The sequence below is a fragment of the Temnothorax americanus genome, unplaced genomic scaffold, assembly GCF_048541705.1.
Source record: "Temnothorax americanus isolate GAGA-0224 unplaced genomic scaffold, ASM4854170v1 Scaffold36, whole genome shotgun sequence".
NCBI classification, from domain to species: domain Eukaryota; kingdom Metazoa; phylum Arthropoda; class Insecta; order Hymenoptera; family Formicidae; genus Temnothorax; species Temnothorax americanus.
This window is the reverse complement of record NW_027509505.1, coordinates 1,218,951-1,246,607: the sequence shown is the minus strand read 5'-3', so window position 1 is coordinate 1,246,607 and position 27,657 is coordinate 1,218,951. Positions and strand designations below refer to the sequence as shown.

At 39.8% G+C, this 27,657-nt stretch overlaps 2 protein-coding genes across 6 annotated transcripts in view; one reads left to right on the top strand and one right to left on the bottom strand.

Annotated features, from left to right (window-relative positions):
- The window catches only part of Tpst (tyrosylprotein sulfotransferase), a 72,504-nt gene extending 49,869 nt beyond the window's left edge, over positions 1–22,635 (bottom strand). For 3 of the 5 annotated variants that reach the window (XM_077414473.1, XM_077414474.1, XM_077414476.1), the window contains exons 1-2: positions 22,265–22,635; positions 5,232–5,331 (exon numbers count right to left, since the gene is read on the bottom strand). The gene's annotated coding sequence lies outside the window, so the exon portion shown is untranslated. The remainder of the gene's footprint in view (positions 1–5,231; positions 5,332–22,264) is intronic. The other 2 variants (XM_077414475.1, XM_077414477.1) reach the window with 1 other exon arrangement.
- A 706-nt stretch (positions 22,636–23,341) lies between these two features.
- LOC143901769 (gephyrin-like) lies at positions 23,342–27,299 on the top strand. The gene is made up of 11 exons (XM_077414305.1): positions 23,342–23,501; positions 23,901–24,049; positions 24,126–24,313; positions 24,383–24,584; positions 24,816–25,091; positions 25,187–25,253; positions 25,331–25,442; positions 25,533–25,814; positions 25,939–26,072; positions 26,153–26,355; positions 26,428–27,299. The coding sequence occupies exons 1-11, from the start codon at positions 23,465–23,467 to the stop codon at positions 26,746–26,748; spliced, it is 1,971 nt and encodes a 656-aa protein (XP_077270431.1). The 5' UTR covers positions 23,342–23,464; the 3' UTR covers positions 26,749–27,299.
- The last annotated feature ends 358 nt before the right edge of the window (positions 27,300–27,657 follow it).

The following is a 27,657-nucleotide window of genomic DNA, read 5'->3' as shown; positions in this document are numbered from 1 at the left end:
AATATCGACACTCGACACGCTCATCTCGCTTTGTTGATGCGCAGCGCGCCGCGATATTGGCCATTGGCCGCGTTAACGTTGCCTGCGTTTCGCGCGTGTATGCCTTTCCTCGAGAGCAGCACAGGTCGTATATAATTAATCTCGCACCAGTCGGTCCATCGATGGATTAGAAATCATGTCATATCCCGGGAGGAAAAGTGTGCGCGCGACATTTTAGATTGACCTTTCCCTTTCTCCAAGGAAATGAGATATTTCCGGCTTTACGAAAAAGTGCCGTATATGCCAGATAATGCAACTCGATTGAATTGCATTTCGCTTATTAAAATAATTTACAATTTTTTTACGATCGACTGAACGACACGATGATGAGATGCGCTCATCTAAATTACGAATGAATTACGATTTTCCTGTATTAAATGATTAAATTACCGAGATATTATCCACGAGTTCGCTTTTCGAGTATCGACGAAAATTAATTTGTGACATGGAATACGCTATTAATATCCGTTAATGTGTGAGTGAGGTGCAAATCCGTGCCAATATCTAATCGAAAAATATCGCGCGACCATTTCCATTCAAAAGATTGCAGATTAAATCCCCCGGAGCGCACATCGTATTGGATACACACACACGCACGCACACTCATACACATATGAGTAACAATATTCAAAGAGTCGACGTATTTTTTATTTTCGAAAAGAATAATTAAAATAGTAATTTGGAATGAGCTCTTCAAATGCATTTTAAAATTTCAAAGAATATGGGTATCTCGAAAAATACGAATGTGCGTATGAACGTTATGTTATACGTGGTTTTTCCACGGTGTCCTTCATAGGCCGTGCAAGTCACTCTCGTTCGTCGAATTCTCGCGTTGCAGATACCCCGGCTCATGGTTCCGCTCGCCGACTTTTTGCAGCGAATTGCACGGGCGGCAGAGGGGCAATAGACAGACACGCCGTACCCCGCGAAACGTTATTACGTCCGACACTTTATTCGCTCTATCGCTGCTGGCACAGACGAGGGCATTCCTCTGAATTCCGCGAGTGCCGCGAGCGCCCGCGCGATGTAATTTGCCGCGGCTATGTAAGAGTAACGTATAGCGCGTATGTGTGTGTTTGCATTTATATTTGCATCGATCGTATGTCGAGATAATTACAACGCCACACGCGTGAGTGTCGCGTCCTTCCACTTTGATAAGAAGTGCTTCGTGGATTGCAATCCGGACACGACCCGGCGTACAATATAGGGATGCGCGCGTCCAAAAAGGAACGCCACCGTGCAAATTAGATTCAGCTTCGCTTCTGGTTAATCCCTCTGGACATCCCGTTATTTAACCCTCAGATACCCGAGCATTTCAAATTAACGTAAAACATTGCGCTTTTCGAAGAATTCCATTGCTTTAATCAATTAATGAAGAAAGAAATTATACAATTATTACTATTAAATTAATACGCACAATGCACCTAAAACAATCTGGCGATCGCTCTGCTCCCGATCTAATTAGTAAACATATAATTTTATAAGCTTTTCTTAACTCATAATTTTAATATTGGATAAACGTGCGTACACATGTAAATATAACAGTTTACATGTGTTATGTAAATATAACAGTTTAACTCTTCGACATTCGAATCCATTCGAATTTGGATTATTTAAAATTTAAAGGGATAATTTTCTGACTGTCCCTAGAGAAATATATGGAACTAGTGTATAATTTTTTAGGCTTGACCTAAAGCGCTTGGCCCGTCGGGTTTCTCAAGTTAAATTACCAAAAACAGCGTATGTGTTTCTTCATGTACGTCGTGTGTCGTGTTCTATTTGTCTGATATGCGTCGTTGGACGCACACATGTGAATACACGGTGGTATGTCTCTGGTCGTGTACAAGTATTACGTCCGTGCAACTCGCGCGCGTCCAACAAGTCTCGCTCAAAGGGAACGTAACAGTACGTATCGCGTGTGCCTGAAACACGTCGCGGCAATCTCGTTACCCAGCTAAAGACGTCTCTACCCCTCGGCAACATTCGAAGACGTCCGGACCAAAAGCAATTTCGCTTAAATCTATCTCGGTGCTGTTCTTTCTCCTTTTCCCTTCTCCGAAACCTCTCGCTTCCAGAAGTGCCAAAATAGCGCCCGCGGTATTTGCTAAGGGCGTCGAGAGATAAGAAAATTCAATTGCGTCGCAATGTCGCACGTCAATGGTGTTAAAAAAACACGGTCCTGAAAAAAGAAATCCGCCGTTCTTCTCTTTTTCGCCAAAAAATTCTAACGGGTTGTTGCACGTGCCATGGAATATTGCGTACCAAAAGTTTCAGTTTCGTGTAGTGCTTCGATAAAGTCAACGTTTTCCGACAATCGAATGTTATATGTATCGCGTTAAAGCGATATGTTTCTTTTGCATTTTAAATCCTCGTGCGAAATATTTGCAATTTTTTGAGTTACTCTAAAATTTTGAAGCCGTCGGAAAAGCTAGAAACTCTTTTTCTCGCATGATATTATACTCTACAATTTTGAAGTTTCCAAGTAAATTGTTATTAAGTGCAATTTCAAGCTTTATAAATTAATTAAGCGTTTGTAGCTTATAACATCGTGAACTAAAACGAAGTTTGGAGTACTAATAATCAAATTAGTATAATCCCTTAATTCCCTTTTAACGAAGACAAATTTTCTCTTGTGTATATAGATGTCCTCGTGCTGGAATCTTCTTGTTCTTATAATCGACGTAGATCGAACGAGATTAAAAAGCGATTACGCGATAACGAGCAGTTTAACATCAATATGCTCTTATTAATTCTGTAAAATAATTGAGTCTTGACATCAATGGAGTGCGACGTGCTCGCGCGTGTTAAACACTTATATACTCATAAAGACGTTCAAAATCCAATTCGTCAAGCAAAATCCATTTAAAAATCAATTTGCAAAAACACGGAGCGATTTACACTTAATTTCGCAAGCTGAATTTGACATTGATAAAATTTAAATCTATATAGAATATTTTTCAATTATAATTATCTTTTTAAAAATTCATTATTTTTATCTTATCATTTCAAATTTAAAAAACTCGGATTTTTCATCATTTTTATTTATTGAATGAAAAGACAATCGCGTTTGTCTTATTATTCTATTTGCGAATTTCGATACGACTTCGTTCATTTCGTAAAAAATAAAAATTATAAATTTAACAAAAGTCTGTGTAAATATCACTGTAGCAGCGTTAAAAAAATTTTGTAGACCAATGCTGACAGAAATGAATCAAGCGACAAAGGTTATTCTATGCGAAACGTGGAAATTGTTCCACGCTATCGTTACGGGATAATTCCTGAAACGCTTAATAATAATAATCAGTGTCTGCGACATTACACGCGCGGTAATAAGGTGATTTTCGAGCACGCACATTTATATCCGCATAGGCAAGGTAATTAACGCGATAGCGATGTCAAAATGTCGGCATGCCGACGATTACTGGTATGGTGCGCATTTAATTCGCGCGCTAAACCGGCCGGAACGGAGCTTTATCCACTTTGCGAAGACGATGAAAATTACATCGGACTTACGCACAGAAAGGAAAGGTATTACTCGGATGAACGAAACGCAACCATCTCCCTCGCAACCAGCTTAAATATAAATATCGCACACCTCGATCAAATTACATATATACCCCATAACAGTAAATTCTATCTCTCGATGCACCTGCAGCGATAATTATTACCATTGGACATTACACAGAAATATTTCGAAACTGTTCCGTAACATGCTGTCGGCTATCTATGATTAATATAATATTCAAACGTTACATCGTAATTAAGGTGGTCCTTTCGTGAGAACAAGTATTAGATAGGTACCTAACGTTGATATATGTTAAATATACAGTAATAAGGGGCATGTGTACGAAAAATCAAGTAAGGTTACCGACACTTTACAAGAAATAAGTCATTCTAAATATGCGTTCGCGGAGCGTGCCATTGTCATTCTATCCTTGTTGACATCTAACGAACGAGAAAGATAGAATGATGCAAATCGCCATGTCCGAGGTTTTCAACGAATAATACATGTACTTAACGATCAGATGAATACATTATTCACGTCTTAAAATATTCCCTGAAGTTTCCGGATTTCGTACATACCTTGAAAATAAGGGCTTGCCGAATGTTTTGCTCTGATATATGAGGTTAAATAAGTAGTGGATCCACGCGCATATTGCTTTACTCGTACTGTCATGCCTGACCTAACCTAACGCGAGTCCAACCGCACTACTATTGTGATATTTTTTTAATTAGTAAATAATTAAATGCGATTAACGCGTGTGTGTAAAATCATGTTATATTATTATAATTATTGAGATGTTGTGTAATGTTTGTCAATATGTTTGTTTTCAATTACCTCATGACGGACTGTTACTTGACTAGCTGGGTCCGCGAAAAGACCACCTTAAAGAAATAAAATAAAAAATATGAAAAAATGATTCAAGATATATTAAAAAAAGAAAAACCTTTTGTATTTTATTTAAGTTACTGTTGCGTTATACGTAACAAAAGTACAGTTTAGAGCTGTATTAACTGCATAATTTGTCCGATCGACTTTGTACTTGTTTTGTCTTGTCATCGTTAATCGAGAAGCTAGTTCGCTTCGTTCTGCTTTTCTTTTTTCGACATAATCTCACCCCGTTGGGAATGCGAACTATCGACGGTCGAAATTTCATAGGATTTTAATTACGGGCGAAGAAATCGATTTCTAATTCCCGCTTCGGTGGTGCGCTATTCACAGAACAATTCCCGCAGGTTTGCGAAATGAGAAGAGTAAAAAGGGAATTCCCCGCGCTGTAACCGACCGATTTCACCCTTAAGTGGAATGGGAATGTTTTAAAATTTCTCACCGACGAGACGAGACGAAGGGAAAAAGCGTAGTTCGGCAAGAAGGGAAAAAAAGACAAGCCATGCACGAATTCGTGGTGAGTATGTGCGCTTTTTTTACGCCCCTTTTTTGTCGCGGCGGAAAAAAGCGCCGCGCCGTAACGCTCTGACGATGTCATTTTTTCCGGCAAACCAGCGGCGATTCTCTGGCCGCGTTTCACATGAAATATTTTCAAATAAAAAGAGTGCAATTAAAAAATGACGCGCGCACACGGATGATATTTGATAGTATTATACAAACGCGTGACATCGCGAAATTATCGCGCGGAATTGTTGTGGGAATACAGAACGCAAAATTTCATAACCACAATTGTGAAACTCACCCTCGAGATTCCTCGTTGGACGCACGGCTTCCACAGGGTCGTTTAATCTTAGGACAGGATATGCCTCACCACGGGTGATCAACGACGCTTTAATAGTCACCTGTGATACAACAAATACAACTCTCATTCTCGGCTCCCGAGACCATTTCTCATTTGTATTAATCATATATAATATACGGTGGAATATTTAGGAATATTAGGTGGAATATTAGGAAAAAAAACTTGTCGTATTTTAATATCGATATCGCTTTTGTATTAATATCTAGAATATTTATCTGTTTATTGATTTTCATCACTTATTTCTTGTCGCAGTGATGTCAATCAACCGAATTGTTAGCATCTTTTTAAAATATTTATTTTTACACGTTTATAAAAATACTTTTGCACTAAGTATGTGCTAATAAAAATAATTTTTTCTGCAATGTTTAATTCACTCTTGGCTATACTCATTAGAAAATAACAGCTATTTAATTTCAGCACTTTCCGATCGTTTATACCCTGCATATTGCCGGACGAATGTTGATTTCCTGATTGTCGGCCGTTCAGTCAGGTCTTTCGACAATACGTAAATTAATCGACAAATTAGCGATACCACTCTCGGTTACTGCGAGAGACGCGATAGGGCTCCGGGTTATGCGACGGCCATACGACAGTAATGGCGCTCGCAGCTGACGACGTTAATAGAAGGATTTCGGGGGTGAGCTTCCTCCCTCCGCTCACCGGACTAATTAACCTCGTTATATCGCCGGTCCGACCAACAGGACGCTACTCCTGTTTCCGATGTAACGATCGTCGTACCTCTGTACGATCCGACCCGACGCGAGACACCTCGCCGTCGAGAGAGTTTAATTAATCTAATGACGGTCTCCGTAACATCCTTGAGTGACCGATGTAACCCGATGTGACGTAAATACACGAGGATATACCGGGTGCCCCCAGTCCATTTTGAATCGATTTTTTATTAACAAAAGTATCGCAGTAGAGTCATTATTCATAAAATTAGAGAACAAAAAATTCCGATGAACAACGTTCTCATTTGGTACTGTCGCTGAACACACGGAAATCGTTTCCAGACCGTTCGAAAAATCCGTCATTCAAAAAAATGTAGCAGAACTGAACCACGCATTATTTACCGTCACTAATTATTATAAGCCTAAAATTTAAAAGTATATATTTTTATGTAAGGGTTAGTATTGTAAACGTGTTCGTTGAACTCTAAATAGACAAAAAATATCAAGGCATCGAAATGCGCGAATATAGTATTTCTCTAAAAGTTCAGCCTGGAGAGACCAGACGTTACATAGGTCGATGGTAACTTTAGTTTTAGCAACTGTCGCGCATTTGTTACTGTTCCATCACACTGGGCGTCACAACTGACGATCGATGGGTTCAATCGAAATACGAAAGGCCACAACTCGCGATTCGCGACAAACACGACGACCACCGTCACAAATCGAATTTAGCATTCGAGGCAACGTTTCGAAAATCCGCGAAAAGTCACAATTTTATTTCCGCCGAGCGAAGCGAGATTCATGTTTCAAACTATCCGATCTATCATTTTTTTTTTTTTTTTATCAAAATAATCAAGTACCTAATGTATCACGAGCACTGGTAAAGTATTAAAGTATACAAATATTGACACAAAAAGATGGTCCTACATTAAAAAACTAAAAAACAGAAAATGTATGATAAAATTATATTGTACATAGCCGTTTTAAAGAAAAAAGGTTGGTATCAATCGATAGGCGGAAACCTACGTGGTTCAAAGTAACGAAGCCCCCTCGGTGCACTGCTCCGACGGGAGACATTAACCGGAAGTAACTCCGCCTCTATCAGATGCCTCGTCATACTGTTCATTACTTTATCGATCCAACCAGCGAAATTGAATTTAGCGGGAGAGGGCGACGGGAAAAAAGATCGACGTAGTATTAGGAGGGGAAAAAAATGAGGGATAGGCAGGGCAGGGGGCGGGCATCAGGGTGAGAGGGCACGTTTCGAATCGTGCGCCAAGAGCAGAGAGCGAAGGGTGCAATAACCGAGACGAGAATCGAGCGAGAAGCGAGTCGCGCTCTCTCGTGGAATTTATCGCGTTAGTACTACGAGCAGGGCGAGCGAGCGAAGCTCTAACACTCTCCACACCGGGATTCCAATTAGCCACTTTAGCCATTTCGCGAGATCGAATTCTACCGATTCTCGTCTCGTTCCTCTCTTCAGTCTTCCCCTCGCCGCGGCCCCTTACCTCGCGAGGCATCGCGCAGATCTCGTAATAGCATTGACGATGTTGGAGTACCTCGCCTCCGAATACCCGATTATATTGAGCATTACGGGTATTAAATGCTTACTAATTCGATATCTTCGGTAATGTAGTATAATAGAATCTTCATCATTTCCATTAAAACCGAATGTTCTACCGTTCGAGCAAAATATTCGACGCGTGGAACGTTGCTTCTTCTATACCGAATTAGAATATTGCGCAGATTGCGCTTACTTTCTAAAGATGCGAATGGTGCGCTTCCTGACTTTCAAACGTTAAACAAAAGATTTAAAAAAATGACATAAAATTAACATATAATTTTGGTTAGAACTGCACTACCAGACTTACATAATTTAGCAGACGCGAGGGGTCCATATAAACGTCAGTTTTGCGCAGATCGTTCTTTTCTTCGAAACAAATAAAGTTAAGCGTCGAGAAAGCGATTGTTGCTCTCGGAATGACAAATCGAACTCGAAACGGTGAGACAATTTAAGTAATTTTATCGAATCCGTTTTCTCTTCGTGTTAGCGGCGTTAGAAAAGCGAGCTAGACCGAACTCGTTGTATGGACTCATTCCGCGAGCATAGAATTCCGGTGGACGGAATTCTCTCGACGACGGTGCGATTTCCGACCGTATAACCAAGTGCAATCGTTAGATGTGTGCGCGCGCGCACGTTCACGTAAAATAATAACCAAGAGGCGCGCGCTCCGTTTTGCACGTGTTCGCAATTCCTTTCTTCTCTTTATCTTTTTCTTCTTCTTCGTCCAACGACTCCTTTTTCCTTCGACGGTATTTCGCTTTTACGTTCTCGTGCAGTAACGAGGTGTTGCTGCCTTTTCATGTTCACACTTCTCTCTCTCTCTCTCTCGGTTTTTTACTTTCTCTACAATGTTTCTTCTCCATGTCTATCGTCGACTTCTTAACGTCGCTTTATGGAGAATGCTCACTGCTGTTTCGCGTCTTGCATTTCGTTCAGCGAAACGAACTCGCCGTCGTCAGCGAAAAAAATTCGTCTTCACCGTGACGCGAAAGAAACCAGCGACACGAAGTAATTCTTCATTGCAGAATACGTAGAACGCAGCCTGGCACACAACGTCGACGAAAGGAAGACATAACACAGATGAAATTGCGGATTCCGCGACAATATTGAATGTTTCATATTTCAAATATATCTTTTCCCACAGAATTTCGAAATTTATATTTCGCATTCAAGCCACGTTTTTCGAAGTATCCTGTGATTCGCACCCGGCATGCGAAATATGTTTTTATGTAACACGTGCATGGAAAGTGGCCCATTGCGCACGCTACGCGTGCGTGATAGACCACTTTCCACGCACTTGCAACATAAAATAGGGTATGCAAGTCTGATGTCTATAAATAACATCGATTCGTGAACCAATCAAAATAAAGAACCCTATATGGCCTATATATTTTTTTTTCACCATGTGATGGATACGGTTTATGAAAGACAAATTACCGGCAGATTCTAGACAATATGTGTGCATCGTGCATCATTCGATTAAGCGAAGTGTCCCGCAGCTTGGTAGCCGTGGTATTGGATGAAATTGCGGTATGCGTGTGATTGTATACGTAAACTGCGTTTGTTGATAGATGTATTTAGCGCGAGGTCCGAGAGGGTGACGAGAGAAGGAGGAGGAGGAGAAGAGTGTCGCACGCACATATTGTGTCGCGCGCATACCGCGTCGCCGTTCATCGTTTCACATTCGGGCTCGTTAACCATCGTTAGCGCTCCCGTCCGTTCCCTTGTCGACTAAACCAGCGCGCGGCTCGCCGCAAAAACCGCGAAACGCGCGCGACAAAACTGTCCCGAACGGAAAACCGCAGCCTTACCGGCAGCCACGGCGCGGCGGCGGTCGCGTCTTTCGTCCACGCTCGTAACGGTAATTGCGCCTGACGCTCGCACAGGTATATTCGAGAACGTCGCGCGACTCGTGCGGCCTGTCCTTCGCTCGTCATTTCCTTCGCAGATAAAGGACAGAATTCTGCGTATCAACGACAAGAGACATTCTGAAGAGAAAGGTTTATGAACTATAACATTTCCTTGAATTGTGATAAATGCAATTGCAATGATTATATATAATCATAATTTTCTGTAAATTAATAATTATGATACTGCATCCTATTTATTTTACTTAACGTTTTCTGGGAAGTGTGCGCCGCATCTTCGCGTTTATGACTCAAGGATCGACCTAGGTGTTGACGCGACGCCCGTCTGGAAGAGCGACTCTGCTCTGACTAAGTACCTCTTCGGAACACACAGCGGTACTCGTCGACGCGCCGATGTTGGTGTCGTCTCGTTTGCGGCCACCGAGACTCTCGCAATCATTGCGTCGCAAATTGCCCCGCAAACGTCTCGCGGAGCGTCCCTGTGTAATCTCGCCGGGATACGGTCGTGTATTCACGTCTGTCGCGTCATGGGGGATCGTAAAGTACGAGTACACGCATATACACGCGCTCGTAGAGCCGGGCGGAGATTTAGGAAAATACGCGCGAACTATACGGAAGAAAGAATCTTGCCGAATCCCGCCTGTCGCGATTTACTCGTTAATAGTTAGCTCGCCGTACGGGTTGTTGTCCCGCTGTTAAATGGGTAATGACAGAGAACTCGGATAAATTTAGTGTCTTTAGCGGAGGTTTCGAGGAAAGACGTCGCGGTTCTGTGATCCTTGACGTTAAATATCTTCGTGGTGAGACGTCGAGTTTTAATGTCTCGCTTAAGTAAATAGCTTTAAATTAAATGGCGAGTAAAATGTCAGTGGCGTTCTTCGTCAGTATACAACTCCGCTTTTAAAATGCCAGTATTTTAAATTTAAATTTAACAATCAATATTTTTTTTAGAGAATGAGGAGTCACTTTATTTATGATAAATCCCTAAAATTTATCACAATAAGTACGTATAAGATCTGCGTAACTTGTAAAAAATTTTAGAAATATACATACGAGCGATATTACTTTCTCCTCTCCGTAATTTTAGCAAATAAGCAGATACATTAAGTCTTTCGTCTTCACTTTAATCTCCTTGTGTCAAAACAGCTTAATATACATATAATAATGTAACAATCAGTTTATATTATTAAGTTTTATGGAGACCCTACAAATGTAGTTTCTCAACTATGTATAATCACACATTGCTTTGAATGCTGGAGAACTATACGGAGAATTGCCCCACAGCGTTATATGGAGTCCTTCATAACACCTCCGTCGAGTTTACCGGCCCGGGTGGTGGTTCATTACGCTCCTATGCCCGACGAAAATCAGATTGGCAAACGTCAACGGATGTCGGAGAAATCCCTTCGTCCTTTGTCTAATATTTGCCGAACAATGCGCGGGACATTCGTGGTCGCGGCGAGTCCCGGAAACGATCTGGCGTCGATCCAACACCGCGCACGTAACAAACCTTCCTTGGAATGTACATAGCTCGAACGTCGTCCTCATTATCGTTTCAAACCGTCACCGACGAATACGAGGTCGGATATCCGGAAATTCGCTGCCCGCGTGATCCATGCGGTGTGAAAAAGAGAGAGATCGGCGGAAATTTCTTCGGATTCGTCGAGATTCACCACCGATATTCCGTCGAATCACGAACTTTCCGAGGTTTTTCGGGATTCTACAATCTACCCGGAATTGATGCCTCCCGACTATTGAGGTCGTTGCATACGAAATGTCGGAGCCCGAAAGTTTCAGTTTTATGGAACGCTGAGAACGCTCGCTTATATAAAGTAGATGTCTTCCGATAATCAAATATCACGTGTCACGTCAAAGCGACGCGATTCTTTTACGAAAGTGCGCTGCAGCTTCCGTGAGATGTTTTTCAAGTACAGTAAATACGCGAGAATGCGTAAATATATAGAAAGTTCGTATACAAAAATGTCACTTCACGATTTTAAAATGTGATATATTATATGAGATAAATTCGTATAACTTACGAAGAATTGTCCCTTAAATAAATTTAACATCCGATATAAGTTAAGACACATTTTCAAGTTTTGACTTTATTCAAGTTTAAAACTCCTCGACTTAATTTATTTCGAAAAATATCTTTTATCGAAATAACGTAGAAAAATATTTATAACTAAAATTGCACGTGACGCCGATCGAAAATGTGTAAGGTGAGTCATTAGAAACAGAACGGTCGATCTCGGACACTCCCTACACGGAACGGTCTTGTCGATTGAATCATAATAGGAGACTTGCAATCCGGTCTCGCCTGGTCGAGCGCGTGTAGCATACATCAAACGAACGCAACGGATGGATATTGGAACCGCGCGGGTTAACGATCAGCGTTACATCACGCATTGACTCGAGCATTGGCTCGATCTCGAGTTTAAGGTCAAAGACTTTATTTGCTCCTCCGTCGGTCGGTCGGTGCACAATGAATGCTATAGAGCATGGCCGAGAGAACGGCACACCGTGCGTTTAACAGCATAAATCACGAAAGCGTTACCTGAAACGAGATTCGCCACAATCCCGGTTCGATCCTTCGCGCTACAATTCCGAGTTTTCGCACCCTTTCCCCCCATACGAAACGTGCGATAGACGATCCTCCACTACGCCAAACAGAATCCAATTATCTCGCTTTTTGCCCATCGAATCACGGTCGTAAGCCGCCGCAGGACGAGGCGAATGGTGCCAATTTTCGTGCCGCAAAAACATCTCGCTCGTACGTCGCGGAATCACGGCGGCTAGGAACGAATAAATCTCCAACTTTTGTGAGACGCTAATTTGAACTGTTATAATTGAATGGCAAATCAAATTAGAAAGCTGATGCGTTTTTCGATGTATTCGTTACAGCATTTGCAGCAACGCCCAATAAATCTATTGTCCCGTAATATTTCAAAGATCGCACTGAACGTAATCATTTCTTTCTGAGAAAGCCAAAAAATATTATTTCAAAATACTTTCTCATAATTATTTGTTAGAGCGTATATTACAAAAAATTAAAATTACGTGTATTTTCTAAACTTTTATAAGCCAAGATTTTATCCTAGCTCTAATAAGCTTTACGCGTTTTCTATCGTCAGCGTGCTTTACATTTTTACTATGTCGCCTGCGACTTTTCGTTTATCGGCTTCCTCCCATTACTCTAGCTCGTGAAACATCCCGAAATCTCTCTTCTATGGCCGAGATTGAAGGCACACCGTATCTCGAATAGCTGCTTTCCGGATTATCTCGCGCGCATATACTAATCCTCGAATGGCGCGATGTATGGAGCCATTATTCTAGCCCGGGTGTAAGGTTGTGCCTCGAGTAAATATATCTTAAAACAAAGGGAGTTTCGCAAACGCGCGACGTATACACGAAGCGCAAGTCTCGCACGCAGATTTCAGTGTGCATTCGCGGAAATCCGTACCAACGACCGTAAACACAGGTCGCCGGTAAAGTTCCGATGAAACTTTAATCAGGTCAAACGAATTTGCACGCAAAATATTCCGCCATCAGGAATATAAAGTACCTTCTATTTCTTTATAACTATATGGATACACTTTTATCCCAGATTACTTCTTCCGTTTAATAATTCACTAAAATGTCTCGAGGCGAAACGTCACTCACGATCAGACTTGATAATTCATGAAAGTACTCTTTGACAAAAATTCAAAAAAGGGATTAAAATCCGTAATAAATACAATAAGAATTTAGTAGACTTTTTACTGTAATATAATACAGTAAAATATCCAATAAATTATAAAATACAAAATTCACAATTATTTATTTAATTTATAAACTTTGCAAATTAATTATAATCAATAGACATTTAGTAGTTTACTCATTTAAACTCACTCATAGGTTTCTGCACAAGAGTAATCCAGAATAATTAATAGCAGCGTATTTTTCTCTCCAAAAATTAAAACTCCAAGAGACATTAATTTCTCTCGTTCTATACGCGTTTCTGCTTGTATAGCTTTTAAAATCACACGAGAGTAAAATGTTTATCGAAATATTTACGAACACTCGAAATATTCGTAACTCCGCCTGCATACCTCCTGTAGCGACTATTCATAGTAGCTATGAAACTAGGTACATTTTTTCCGAGTGCCCGCACTTTGTGTACTTACGCCGCGTACATAAGCGTATATAAAGGTAAAATATACTTTCGCGTTGTAGCGACATAAAATTCAAAAATTTTGCAACGCCGCGCTGGCGAGGCAGAATTCGCGGGACGCGCGCTAATTCGGACATTTATTTATTCTCACCGCGTGCCTCCGGGAAGGGAAAGGAGGATAAATTAGTTTTTCACAACGCGACAACGCGCGCGTAAGTTCGTAAAATGACGTCGGTTAGACAAAACAAAAATGCAGAACTGGCCTGCAAAATTTTATCTGCCATTTGTAATCTAATGACTAATAATCTTCCATTTATCACGCCTTAATATATACGTCACTCGCCTTTGCGGTACTTTCGCTCAGCGCCCATGTATAAAAGCGATCCTCGCTTTCCTCATTGCCCATTGATGTTTTCATTTCATTACCGCAACGGTAACGAACCAAGCGCGACACTTCTACAGTTTTATCTGTAATCCGACACGCTTAACGCTACAAAAAGATCGAGAAACGAAGCGAACCTGCCGCCCCCCGTCGTCGTATCTTTCGCGTTTGCATAACATTAACGTTTAAGAGACTTCCTTTCGGGATGGAAATACGACCCGTCTGTCTCTCACTAGAAAGAAAACTCCGCGGCGCGTCTCATATTGCGCGTTGATGTCGTTACATATTAACTCCGTAGCGTTTTTCTACGGCGCGATGGCGCGGTAATGCCTGCGACGCTTTGAGAACCGCTCTGACGAGTGTCAGGTAAAATAAATTCGCACGAATAACGAGTATTTTATATTTTCCACTAACTAAACTGACACAAGCCGATAAATTTCATAGAAATATTACGTTACACATTTCACTTACTCTTAATTCGCTTATTCCAAGTTTCTTTTCACGAAATCATATATGACATTTTATAATTAAAAAATGGAGTTCTTTTTAATTTGGAGTTGACTTCCGTTCCGCAAGAATGTCGTGGCGTTACTGACTTTTCAATTACAAAATGTTTGAAATCCTGTCTCGTTTTCCACTTTCCATCAGTCGCCGAGAAAACGTATCCTTTCGATCGTGGATCTGTCGACATAAGTATGTAAAACATTGCTAGCTAGACTTGCGCGAGTTTTCACACATCATTGCTTTTATCTCGATTGCGTAGTTTACCAAGATGTTGTAAACGCAGTTTTCATTAAGTTGAAAAAGTTTTTAACGTGAGATAACTCTTGGCTTATATACTCGAAATTACACAAGATGCCTCACAATCTGTCCGTCTATTCATCTTACTGAAAGCCTTAATTTCTATTAATTCGAGACAGCAAAGGGGTAACAAATGATTCGTGAATCGACGATTTATGAATTAAAGATTATTGAGAGTAGGTATGACTCGTCAAATAATGATCGGCTATATGAATAACAGCTTTTAAGTCATCGTTGATTAAAGAAGCATTACTCGCTAATCGATTCTCGAGCGAAAATTTCGTTACGCAAGATAACGTCATCCTGTCGCAATGTATAAGCAACATTTCTCCTGTGACCATGAACACTTTCGAACGGAAATTAGTGGAGTGGAAACTGTGTGTGCGCTGTGCGCTAGTGGAAACTGGTTTCGATGCGCGATTCGCGGCACGCGCGTCTCGAACACGTAATCGAATTAAGTAACCCGAATGCAGTTATATGTTATTGCATTTCGCGTCTGCTTTGTCGTTGCTTCGGATATATCCCTAATGCGCCTTTAGTCGACGTGTCTAACTAGCAATAATAATCGCATCAGTCAAACATTAAATTGCGTATGTCAAAGAAAAAAGAAAATGACTGTGACTATTAGATTTCGAAGCTCTTTACCACCGTAAAAGCTTTACAAATCATAAAATGAGTTCTTTGAACTTGTTCCAGATGACCAAAGTTCCAATATTGCACGTGACAATATTTATTTAATAAAAATACTTTAATTGCACATAATAAATTCATATTGCAATAAAAAAAAATATATATATAATTGCAAATTTATATAATTGTACAAAGTACATTTTTAGATTAAGAACTTAAACCTGTTTGAGTCAACATTCAGGATCTGCAAAATATTATATACGATAAAAGGAATTTAAGGAAATCAAGTTTTTTTAAGCAAAACATTAATAAGAGACAATTATTCTCATAATTTTTACCAAGATGCTTAGTTACCAAGATGTTCCTTTCGAGTTCATGAAAAAGCTCGATATCATGTTTCTTTCATACGCGTACACTTTCAAAATAAACTAGAAAAATATACAAGGATAAATTCGATCGAGCTGAAAACCTATAATGTAAAACAATATGTAACAAAGTAAGTAAAAAAAAAGGACATTTTGATGGGTTTTTCCGCCTCTCGAGTGCGGAGTTATGACGTAGGGCAAAGGATTTTTTCGCGGGACCCGACGGCGAGCTCAAAAATAAATACACCACGATTCCGTCGTCGCGATGAATATTTCATGACCGCGGCGCCCTCCGCATGACGAGCGGTACGTTTAACGCGTATGACCTATTTGACAGAGATGCGCCGTACATCGCGACCGTTCGTTGACGACTCATTAACGAGCTTAACGACCGCCGGCATGTTCCGAAGAATTTTAGCGCGGAAAACGGGGCGAAGCCTCCGTCGCGCATTATCGCGTCGAGAAATTTCGCAATCGCCCATTCTTTCATTTAAATTTCGGCCGCTTGAAAAAAATGCGGCAATAAATTAATTAAATTCGACCAAAATGAATAATACAGCATAAAGATCCCGGCGGCGAATTTAATTAACCCCGGAGAAATTAATTAAATTCGCCGTTTAATTATAAAGCTATTTATAATGTTAACCTGGCATTTATGATTGTACTCCAGTCTGTATGGAACAATACTCGTTGCTGGAAAATGAAATAATTTTTCCTCAATAGAAGTATCGAAACGGGAAATCTGGTTAGAGAGCCATCAGAAGACCGACCTATTTTCAATCCGCACAGTTCTACGCCAGACGAGACCAAACTCTGAAGGTTTTTTTTTACATACAATTTACTTTTTTCCAACTTTTTCCATTTAGCAGTACGGAGTGTTCCTAAAGAGTACGCGGTCAAGTTTTACGCGATGCAAATATTACTCCTTACTGGATAAAAAGATATCCTACAGACATAAATAAATGTTCGTTGTGCAAGTGCCACGAATTTTCGAAGAATCATGGATCTCTACGCTCCAAAGAGAATTAGAAGAGATTGCGAGAGAAAAAGAGAGAGAGGACGACGGAAAAGAACAATGCGGTGCACCTGCCGTCGGAATAACACTGGAAAACCATCCGGCGCGTCCTTCGAGTATATCGCGTAACACGCTCGCGCATCAAGGCAGTCCCCATCTTATTTAGGCTTAGCGTTGCACGAGCCTTGAAGTTCGTAACCCTCTTTTCAAATCACCCTGTATATATACCCGAGCCGACCTCGCGACTGGCGTATACGGGAGGTCATTTACCTCGTAAATTACGAGATACCGAGATTGCGTCCCGCGTGATTTACGTCATGTGCGTAAGGCAGGCACAGCGAGTTTAACTATCGGAAACAGAACTACCGTGAACGATCGCCGGCGAATACGCGACGCGCAGAATTCGGCGTTACAAAGCGGCCGGGCCGGGCCGGGCGGTTTGCGCCACACGATCTCTTTGCCACAAATTCGCGTTTCGCAAATCGTTTTAACGGTGGCTCGATCGATCTCTAATCGAGAGATTATCCGCGCGAAAACCGCGCTCGCCGCCGACCGACCGACCGATCGATGGACGGTATCATTTTCATTGAAGCAAAGCTCGTTGAATTGATCGGATCGTTTGGTGAACAAAATTTCGGTAGCGAGAAATAATTTTTCTTTCTTTGAATTTCGTTGTTAGCGACATTGACGTTACGCTATTCCATAGCGTTCGTTACGTTGCTCAATGCCTCACTCACATCTTCGTTTATATAGGTACTGGGATGTATCCCGCGCGGATAATGGCTAACAGATGCACCATTATCTGCCCGCGTGGATAATGGACGTCTCATTGTGCCTTGGAATAATCGGAAGCTACGGTATCTCATCTCTCTGCCGCCATGCTCCTTTCATAGGTAAGATTCTAGACAGGCAGATATCGTTAACGCAGAACCCCGGAATACCGCTAAGGCGCCGTCCCGGCGGAGTGACGTAACGACGCGGCTGACGTTCGATCCGTCCGGGCGCAGACGTCGTCGTCACCGCAACAAGTTGCTCGACAAACTCGGTCTGGAACCCGAGGGGTTCCCTCGAGAGGCTGGCTGGAGCACCATGCACGTATACGTATCGAATGCGAATACACGGCCACGGGGCGCCATGCCGATGCCGTGTCGCTCGGTTCACGCGGAGACGACGGCGGTCATCAGGTGCACCACCACGTCGGTAGCGACCCGACGATCGGGGTCTTGATTTATGGCTGGGTAGAGCGCGTTCAAACGTCGGAAACAAGGACACCGTGGATTTTCGCGTATATGCGTTAACGATTCGAAACAGCCGGCTACCGGTGGACGGCTATCCACGGCCCGGCGCTATTTTACCTTGGTCGCTATCGGCCGGGGTGATCTCCGTATATCACCCCGGAACGATCGCAACAATTATTCGACCGACGCGACGGTATAGGAAACGCTCCCAGCACTAGTCGTTATCGGGTAACGTTCAGGTAAGATTGATCAAGCTAATTATGGGACGAACGCGAATGATCTCTTGCGATAATAAACCTAACGGATGTTGAGGATGAGCGAGGACGATTGAATGCGCTCTGTCTTGAATGTATTGAGTTTTTCGAGATAAATGAGCAATATAACACAGCGCAGTTACTCTCTAGCGATAGAATAACATACATATATTGCGCTCGTCCAATATTCCAATATATCCAATTTTCAGAGAGCAAATTATTCAAGCACCTGCGAGAGCAAATTGCTACGAGACACGGATAGGTTTCGTTTTAATGTTTTGTTTGACGCATTGTTCGCGCGATTAAATGGGTCAATTAGTTATACGTATGCTCGCAGGTTTCGCGTATCTATAGCTGGACGTACACTCGCATTATTATCGTTGTGCCCGTAATAACATTTCGCGGTGTTATTGACCTACCAATTATCCCAGTCCTGCTTCACGACGGTTATTATCATGTTACGAAGATGAAATATGTATATCATCATAAATTTTATCGGATAACGAGGCTTTTCAAACGGTATGTTCAGGATAGCACATATATAATGCACAAATAAAAATAGTAATTTATCTACGGTTTGTATAAAAGCGCAACGAAGTAAAACGCTGTTGCATTGGAACAATAAAAAAATAATCCTTAAGCCACCGTAATAAGCTCTTCCCGACACATACGAATACAGTTAATTATTCTTATCGTGCAGTACGAATAAAAGAAATGCGGAAATATAATATAGTAATCTTTATATATCGCGTGCCTTACAAACGACATTAAAGACGCTCGAAAGTGACTTTTCATTTTTTAAGAAACGTGAAAAGCGCTGTTAAACTTCTTTTTCAATTGCACGCGTTTAAGTTTCCCGAAGAGTGAAAATCGTCGATACAAAACCAGCATTTTTTATGCGGCTCGATACGACCGAGAGAACGACATCGGAAGAGAGGAAACCGGCGAGTCGTGTACAGCGAAAAAATAACAAAAAAAGGAAAAAAAAATCTCTCGCCGCTCGTTTCACAAAACGGATATACTCCGATAAAGAGCAGTAAACGTGATTACAGGTTATCCGTAATCAGGTGGAATATACTTTGTAATTGCGCTTCCTTTGCGGAATAATCGCGCGATGAAGATACAAACGCAGATACATTTCCGATAAGCCTGCGGAAAACGACTCGGCGGTTTTCCGTTTGGATTATTTCACTCTTCTCGTCAGGCTGACCACTATTGTTTTTGCTCGCCAGCCCGTATTACGTTTATGATATTGACTTACCGTGCCGCAGTGCAGTCCAGCGTTGCGTGCGTGCGCGTCTGTGTGCGTACATGTGTGTGCGCGCGTGTGTTATATGTGCGGCGTATTTATTTTGCGTACCGCCCGAGCTTATCATCGCGTCTTTCATACGACGTATACAATATTGTAACGAGAGACTCAACTTTGCGGCGCGGCAAGAATAATTTACGATACTCCTTCGGCACCACGGAAGATGCGCCAACGAGCTTTTGTTTCGTCGGATGAAAGTGTACACGTATTTTCAATTAAATCCTCGATTCTCCTCCTCCCCCGGCTTATAGATTACCATCTCTTTATTTCACAGCGCAGCGTCCATCGAGATAAATTAGTAAGATAAATTAATATAGTTAATAAGCGCGCAGTTCCACGACAGTGCACATCTGATTTTCCGCGATCCGATCTCTGTTTAATTCTTAACTTGCATTTTCGCTGACACTGGATCTGTGAAATCTAACGGTATACTTTATATTCTTTTACTTCTACAAATGATGAAAGTAAATTTTATTTACCTTTTTAAATTAAACAGTAAGATTAGTTTTGTGACGTCCGAAAGATCTTTGAAGCTACATGTTTCTACAATAATAAATAAAGTAACGGTGTAGTATATAAAAATTTATCGGTAACAAATGGTATTGTTCTGAAATTAATGAATAATAATTATTAATGAGATTATTTACAACAGAAATTAACGGATAACAAGCATGTAAACATTTTGCCCATATAGTATAATCGATTAGCATCGGAACTGCACATTGCCAACGGTTGAAATATGCTCGACAAATGTTTGTACAAATGTCTAAAATGCCCGAAATATCTGCATAAAATTACTCACGAAATGCTAATGTAATATCGTGAAATAGCTCCATTCAAAAATCTCTCGCCGGGAATTACAGAATTAGCTAGAGAGTTTCTCTTTACAGTAATTAAATCTTGTTCACACAGGATGTTTCAGAATCCCGTCTCGTAGTATATTTTTAATTTTTACTTAGATTCTTCGATAAATTTGCATTTCTTGCTGCCCGTTTTTCCCCCGAACAATATTTCCGAGAAAATCATCGTATACTTGGCCAAAACTGTACAACATTTAACGCTAACTATCCTTATGATTGAACGTTGAATCCAAACTTCAGAAAAGTAAAGTCAATTTAGATGAATAATGAAGTTTCGTCATATTTAATTTAACGTTTTTAAAAGTTTCATTCGCATCTTCAAACAATCGTTTATGTTATTTTAGAACTCTATTACGGATTGCTTCGACATTTCAATTAAGGCACTATCAATTCTTAACAAAGAAATAAACTTATTAAAACTTAGATAATTTCAACTTATCAATGATTCTTTCCGTTTGACAGCCGCACACGTTTCCCTATATATAATTCTCCCATGAAAATTCATAAAAACAACTCGCAAATACGTTACGTCGAAAATAAAGTCTCAGAATTCAAGCCGTGTGAATAAAAGTAGATATAGTATTGTTATTTTGTGTAAAATTCAAAATCGATGGACATCAGCTGAATATAGTCCGCGAAACGTTAATAAAAAAAAAATTCCCGAAAAAAACTGTTAAGAGAAAATTAATGTTTTATATTGTATTGTTATAACGATAGTATATTTTGTCCATAACGTGTAAATGTTTATTTATTATTTTAATATTCCGTTCAATGCCGAAACCCCTTCGTACATAAGGCCGAACTTATCAATGACTGACAAGCCATATTCAGCGCGCGCGCGCGCGCGCGCGCGTGTTTTACCTATGACACGATATATTTAGAATTTAAAATTCTAAGCCGAGATACAAACGTTAGAATTTCAAATCGCAGCGTCGACGATGTACTTTCCGGTGTTGAATGTACGCAAAAATTGCGTCAAATATATAAAATGTACAATATATAAACGAGGACAGCAATTTGGAATGTTATTTATCTACGAATGCATCAAGTACAAAATATACATTTACAAAAATACATCCTTGAACGTGTCGGTCGTCACTCGCGAATATGCGTTTGTCGGCCGACGACGACGCCGTCGAGGTCGTCGGTCCAGGAAGTCGCGAGTCGAGTCGTCCACTCCGGAAGGACGCGACGCCATCTGACGCTTTCTCCGGATCGCGCGTCGCGCGTCCTCTTCCCCACCGCGCGCGAAAAAAAAAGCCTATTTACGTAAACGCGAACGCGTCGCGTCGAGACACCGGGATGCGGCGGGTTTTTGTCGTCGGACAAAAATAAAACGGCGCGCGCGATCTTTTCGCGTGACACGTCCCGCGAGACGCGCGCGAACGGATCCTACATATTTCCACGCGTGGGGCACCAGGCACGGTCATCGACGCATCAGGTGTCAGTCACCCCGGAGTCGCGGAGTCGCGAGAACGCGAAAGTCTCGTATATGCGCGCGGCTGCTGCCGGCTGGTTTGACGCACGCACGCACCCCGTCTCTGTGAGGACGAAAATTGCGACGCAACACAATTGATCGCGCCACGAAATCGCGACTCGCGACTCGCGAGCGGAGCGTCGTGCGATCGTATATGCCGTTTCGCGAGCGTACATTGTACATCGTGTACATCATACATATAAATAGGACGATTCCCCGCGAACGTCGCGAGAAACTTATCGGGGAAAGTATAGACGTCGAAAACTTTCCGCGTAGCGGCGAGAATCTCGGAGTAGTCTCGGAGTCGGCGAATCGCGCGTCGCGCGGTCGCGCTCGCGAGAGAAGAAGGGCGAGACGGAAGATCGCTGCTTGCCCGGCGTACTTACCGTTGACCGTGGCAATTCCAGCCGCGACCCGTCGCGACCGCCGCGGCCGTGTCAGCCTCGTCGTCGTGGTCCTCGTCCCGCGTGTCGCGCGCGCCTTTCACCAGTTTCGCAATCGACGCGGAAGATGCGGCGTCCTCGCGGATCTCCTCGTTCCTCGTCGCGGCGCCGGCTTTGCTTTTTTATTCTCTCGGATCACACGCGACGCGCGTCGACCGTCGCGAGACGGTCGACGGACCCCGCCGAGAAACGCACGAGCTTATACGCGGACACGCACGAGCGCGAGGACTGCGAGGCGAGGGCGGAAGGAACCATTCCGAACTCCGAACTCCGTACGCTCCCATCGGTCAGCTGCTACTGGCCGCGCTGCGCGCTGCGCGCCGCCAGCCGCCAGACGGCCCGACCGACCGAGCGAGGCGGGGGGAAAAGGACGGGCAGCCGCGAGTCGCGCGCCGCTTCGCAGCGCCGCGCGAAAGCTCCGCCGTGCCCGGTGCTGCCCGCGCCAACGGATGGCGCTGCGACGAACTGAAATATTATAATTTATATGTGGAAAATTAAAATAAATGTATTAATATAATTGATCAGTCCCCAATATATTGAATTTCTCGATTTACGACTTAACACGTATCAACTCATTATTTCTAATACATGTATTTATGAATATACAAATATATACATCTTTTGAATTTTTGTTTCTTTTCTTGTTTGTTTCAAATTTTCAAGTTATTTATTGATATTAATTTCATACGTCGATATTTGGCAATATTTCTCTCGATTTTTCCACTAATTTACTGCGACATTCCGTCACAAATACCTACACTTATATCAAGAATCACCAGATTCTTGTAAAAATTAAACATTACAAAATATTTAGCATTTTTTATTGTAAAGATTATAAAACATCGCGTATAATTTGGGCTCGGGTGGTTTTTCGGTTCGAGAAATTGGCTTTCTGAGATTCAAAGAAAACCAACAATAAGTTATATATATTTAAAAACAAAATCGACATTGTCGAATACAATTTCAACGCTGAGAAAGGACAATAATATAAACAGTCCCTTATCACAAAACTTTCCCGTACATCATTTCGACTGTTAGATAAAATTCGTCGGCTCAGTTGACGAACGTGGCAACACAGATATCAAACATATATACGGAAGAAAAGGCAGAAATAGAGCGGCGAGTATCAGCAAACACGGAAAGATGTCCGAAAAGACAATAAGAGCTAAAATTATACCTCGTATGTGTACCATGATATACATATATTCTTCATATTATTATATTCATGTAAATATATGGCATATGTAATATGCCATAAGTACATTTTTAAATACTCTATTCTAACCAGAAATGTTTTAGTCAAAACATTTAAAATTAATTAAAGCATTATATTTGTACATTAAAAATATATATTAACGTATCTTATTTAATATCTATATCTATAATAATAAATCAGTCTACGAACAACGTGATACTGAAAAAAATTCTCACGTAGAGTCTTATTATAGAGTCACGTTTAACAACTACTCGTAAATATTAAAGAGTACAAATTACAACAAAATTTATATATATCTTTAAACGTAATGGCATTATTATATTAAATTGTTAAAAGCTTAATAATTGTATCGTGTTTATTTAGTATGTATGACAAAAGAAAGCGAAGATTCTTTAGACCCACGATCCAATGTGAAAGTTGAAGAGATTATTCTAGAGATGGTAACATATATACCTACCGCAAAAGTAGTCAATATTAATATTATCATAAACCCAGATAAAACTACCATAACGGTAATTGTGCGCACAGTAAATACGTATAATAAATACTTGTATTTTTCTTTAATTTTCCTTTATTAATATGACATAGGAAGAATTATTTTCAACAAATAAAAAAACTGATATTATTTTCATCATTGGTGACGTTGAATCTACTGAGAAACAATGTGCAAATGAAGCGATTGAAAGTGTTACTGTTGATCGCAAAGAACTGTCTACAGAATTAGCAAATTTGATGACAAACATAGAAAAAAAACTGGAGGAGATTATGCGTTACAGGTAAACTTTTATTTTCAATTTACATTGCATTCTTTAACCTTGCAACTCTTACAATTGATTTGCTATCAGAACTAGATGTGGAATACGCAATAAAACGTTATTCATAAATTTGTCTGGCACACACGAAGATAGAAAAAAATGTATGGCAGCTATTTCAGATACATTAATGAATGCGATGCGTTTGGTGGGTAAACGAGAAACTCAACATTTTTCACTTTCTGATATTGCATCATCTGCTTCTACAAGCAGAGATAATGATTTTCCAAAGCAGGTAAAATACCGTCTATGTTAAAATTTATAATTTATAACAAATTTATAAGATGATATAGGCTACGAAACTTGTTTATATAGGGAAAAGATAAGGATGCAAATGAAAATCTTGAGAAATCCTCTTCTTCGTCTATTTCTTCATGTTCATCACTTACAGAATTAAGATACTCTACATGATAAATAATGATTTAATATTGTATATATGCATGTACAAAGTTAAATATATTTACAGAATATGAACGATAATCCAAACAATTGTCATAAGGAATTGTTTCCCACAATTCCTTTAGAAGATGCATTGGATACATTGAATAAGGTAGCACAGGCGGGCATGAATAAAACAAATCATGAATCGGTGAACATAAAGGATGCTTATGGCAGAATACTATGTGAAGACGTACATCCGAATTGTTCCGTGCCACCATTTAGAACTTCCTGTAAGCATGGGTACGCAGTGTCGGTAAAAGATGGAAAAGGATTGAGAAGAGTGCAGGAAGGAGAAAATGGAGTAAGTTGAATCAGACGCACCATACATGTGTGTAATATGTAACAACCTACAATTATTCAAATTAACTAGAATTATTATAAACAAAACTTTTTCAGTTTCCTCCGCTTCCGCTTCAACCTGGAACATGCGTATGGGTGAACAGTGGGGAGCCTATTCCTGAAGGTATATATATATTATAATTTACATTACGCTGATTCATTTACAGTGAAGAATTAATTGCCATTTCTATCCGGTTGCAGGAGCAACAGCTGTTGTACAAGTGAAGGATACAAAGCTGTTAGAAGGATCCCCGAACGACGACAGCAAGTATATTGAGATAATGATTAAACCACAACACGGACAAAACATTAAGTACAAACTTAATAATTTCCATACGATAAAAATTCTATTTCTATTTACCAAAACAGTTAATTTATTTGTCTGTATATCTATTTTTTAAAGACCTATAGGTTTCGACATATGTGGCAAAAAAAAGGATATCGTTCTAAAAAAATTTACACGTATTGGCCCAGAGGAAATAGGAGTCTTGGCAGCTTCCGGGTGCAAAGAAGTTATAGTCGCTAAACGGTTGTCTATAGGTGTGTTATCCATCGGCGATAACTTACAAGAACCTGGAGAACCTTTACAACCAGGATTTACTTACGATATTAACAGAATAACTTTAATCTCATTATTAAAACATAATGGCTACTCTTCTTTGGATTTCGGAATTGTGAATGATAAGTGAGGACTTTTAAAATTTATTACGACTTTAAACATACAAGATATTTTATTTACAAATAATTATTACGTTTGTAGCTTTATAATTAATTAAATAATCAATACATCGTAATTAATCTTTTTCCAGATCTTCGTCTATTCGGGAGAAAATCGAGGAAGCTTTAAAAAGAATAGATATACTTGTGACGACAGGTTCTATAAATGATAAGGATTTATTGAAGAACATTTTAATGAATTACTTTAAAGCTGATGTACATTTTGGTACTTTTTATTTTTCTCATTAGTTAACAATTTATGAAAAAGAAGATACACCTCGTACAAAACTGCACCTACTTTTTTAGGTAATGTAAATATAAAACCAGGGAAATCAACGACACTAGCGAGTTGCAGAATTATGTCTAAGATCAATTACGAGACGAAGTATTTTTTGTGTTTTTCGGGAAATCCGATGTCCGCTTTGACTGCCGCGCATCTATTCCTTTTGCCCTTTGTGAACAAGTTGCATTGCAATGCAAATACAGAACCTGCTGCAATACCAACTCAGGTAAGGTTGTTTTCACATATCGCGAGATAGAAAGATATATTCCTGTTACTATATGACGTTGTAAAATTGTAGACAGACGTTCCGTTTGTTTTACATCATCGTCCTAGATTAGCATGGACATGTTTACGGTTCAATGAAAAAAACATCGCAAAAGCTTTAAACATGGGTTTCTACAAGGATAGACTATGTAATATGGCAGATTCAAACGCACTTTTAGTATTACCGGAGAAAAAGCAAGAGGTATTATCTAGTACCGAAAATATACCAGCGTTACTTATCGACTATCCCAAAAGTTCCGCTTGTCCATTACTTTATGAGATGCGTCCAAATAATAAAGTAACTAATAACGATTTATCACTTATGTTTGAAATGGTAAAAGTCTCACCGTCTTAAATAAATGCATGTTTCATAAAATATATTCGCTAGTTTGGTGGAAGAATTTTACCGTTAAATAGAAATTTTTAATTTAAAATAATTTCAGATAATTTCAGAAGTATCCTTGATCATTGTTTCCATTAATTCTGATTTTGTTGCTTTTAATATACTTTGAATTTTACGACATGTAAATTGTAACGATAATTTTCGTTTGCACATTAGTTCAGAATTGATGGATAATGCTTTTGAACATATGTTTCTATGTATTAAAAATGTAATGACAATCGCGTTTTTATGCATCATACGTGTTCGTAGAATCTGTTCGAATGATTATTATCAATATATTTTATTTTGCAGTAATATGACGAATATATGATATAGTGTCGCTATATTTACAAATAATTGTTTTATTAAAAATGAATAAAACAGAATTTTTATTATTTAATTAAGTAATTATTATTTACAAAATTTTTTGTTATTTAATTAAATAACAAACGTTTTGATTTACTTTCAATTAAATAATAAACGTTTTGTTTTATTTTAAATAATTATTATTTAATTAAAATACAATTAAACAATTTAAAATTTTCAATAATTAACCGCTAACTAAAACATATGTAAATATACAATACAGTTATAATTTTAATTATAACACAACTATTGAGCATAATTTTATCTGCACTATTTTAGATGTAATTAACAACAGTTATGTGATCTAGTTTTATTTAAATGTACATTTATTATTTGTTACCTAATTTTTCTTTCTTTCGTCAAATAGTAGTAAATACTACTGTTATTTTTGTTGTATTATAATTATATATTATATATTATATATATTTTGCACATATACATATATATATATATATATATATATATATATATATGTATATTATATGTGTATCATATATATACTATTATATTTTATAT

Bases quoted from the DNA above. Each gene is read 5' to 3' on its own strand.
- LOC143901769 (XM_077414305.1), top strand. From the start codon at position 23,465: ATGTCCGAAAAGACAATAAGAGCTAAAATTATACCTC. The intron at 24,585-24,815 runs GTAAAATACCGT...ATATATTTACAG, and splicing joins ATAATGATTTTCCAAAGCAG to AATATGAACGATAATCCAAA. The intron at 25,815-25,938 runs GTGAGGACTTTT...ATCTTTTTCCAG, and splicing joins TTCGGAATTGTGAATGATAA to ATCTTCGTCTATTCGGGAGA.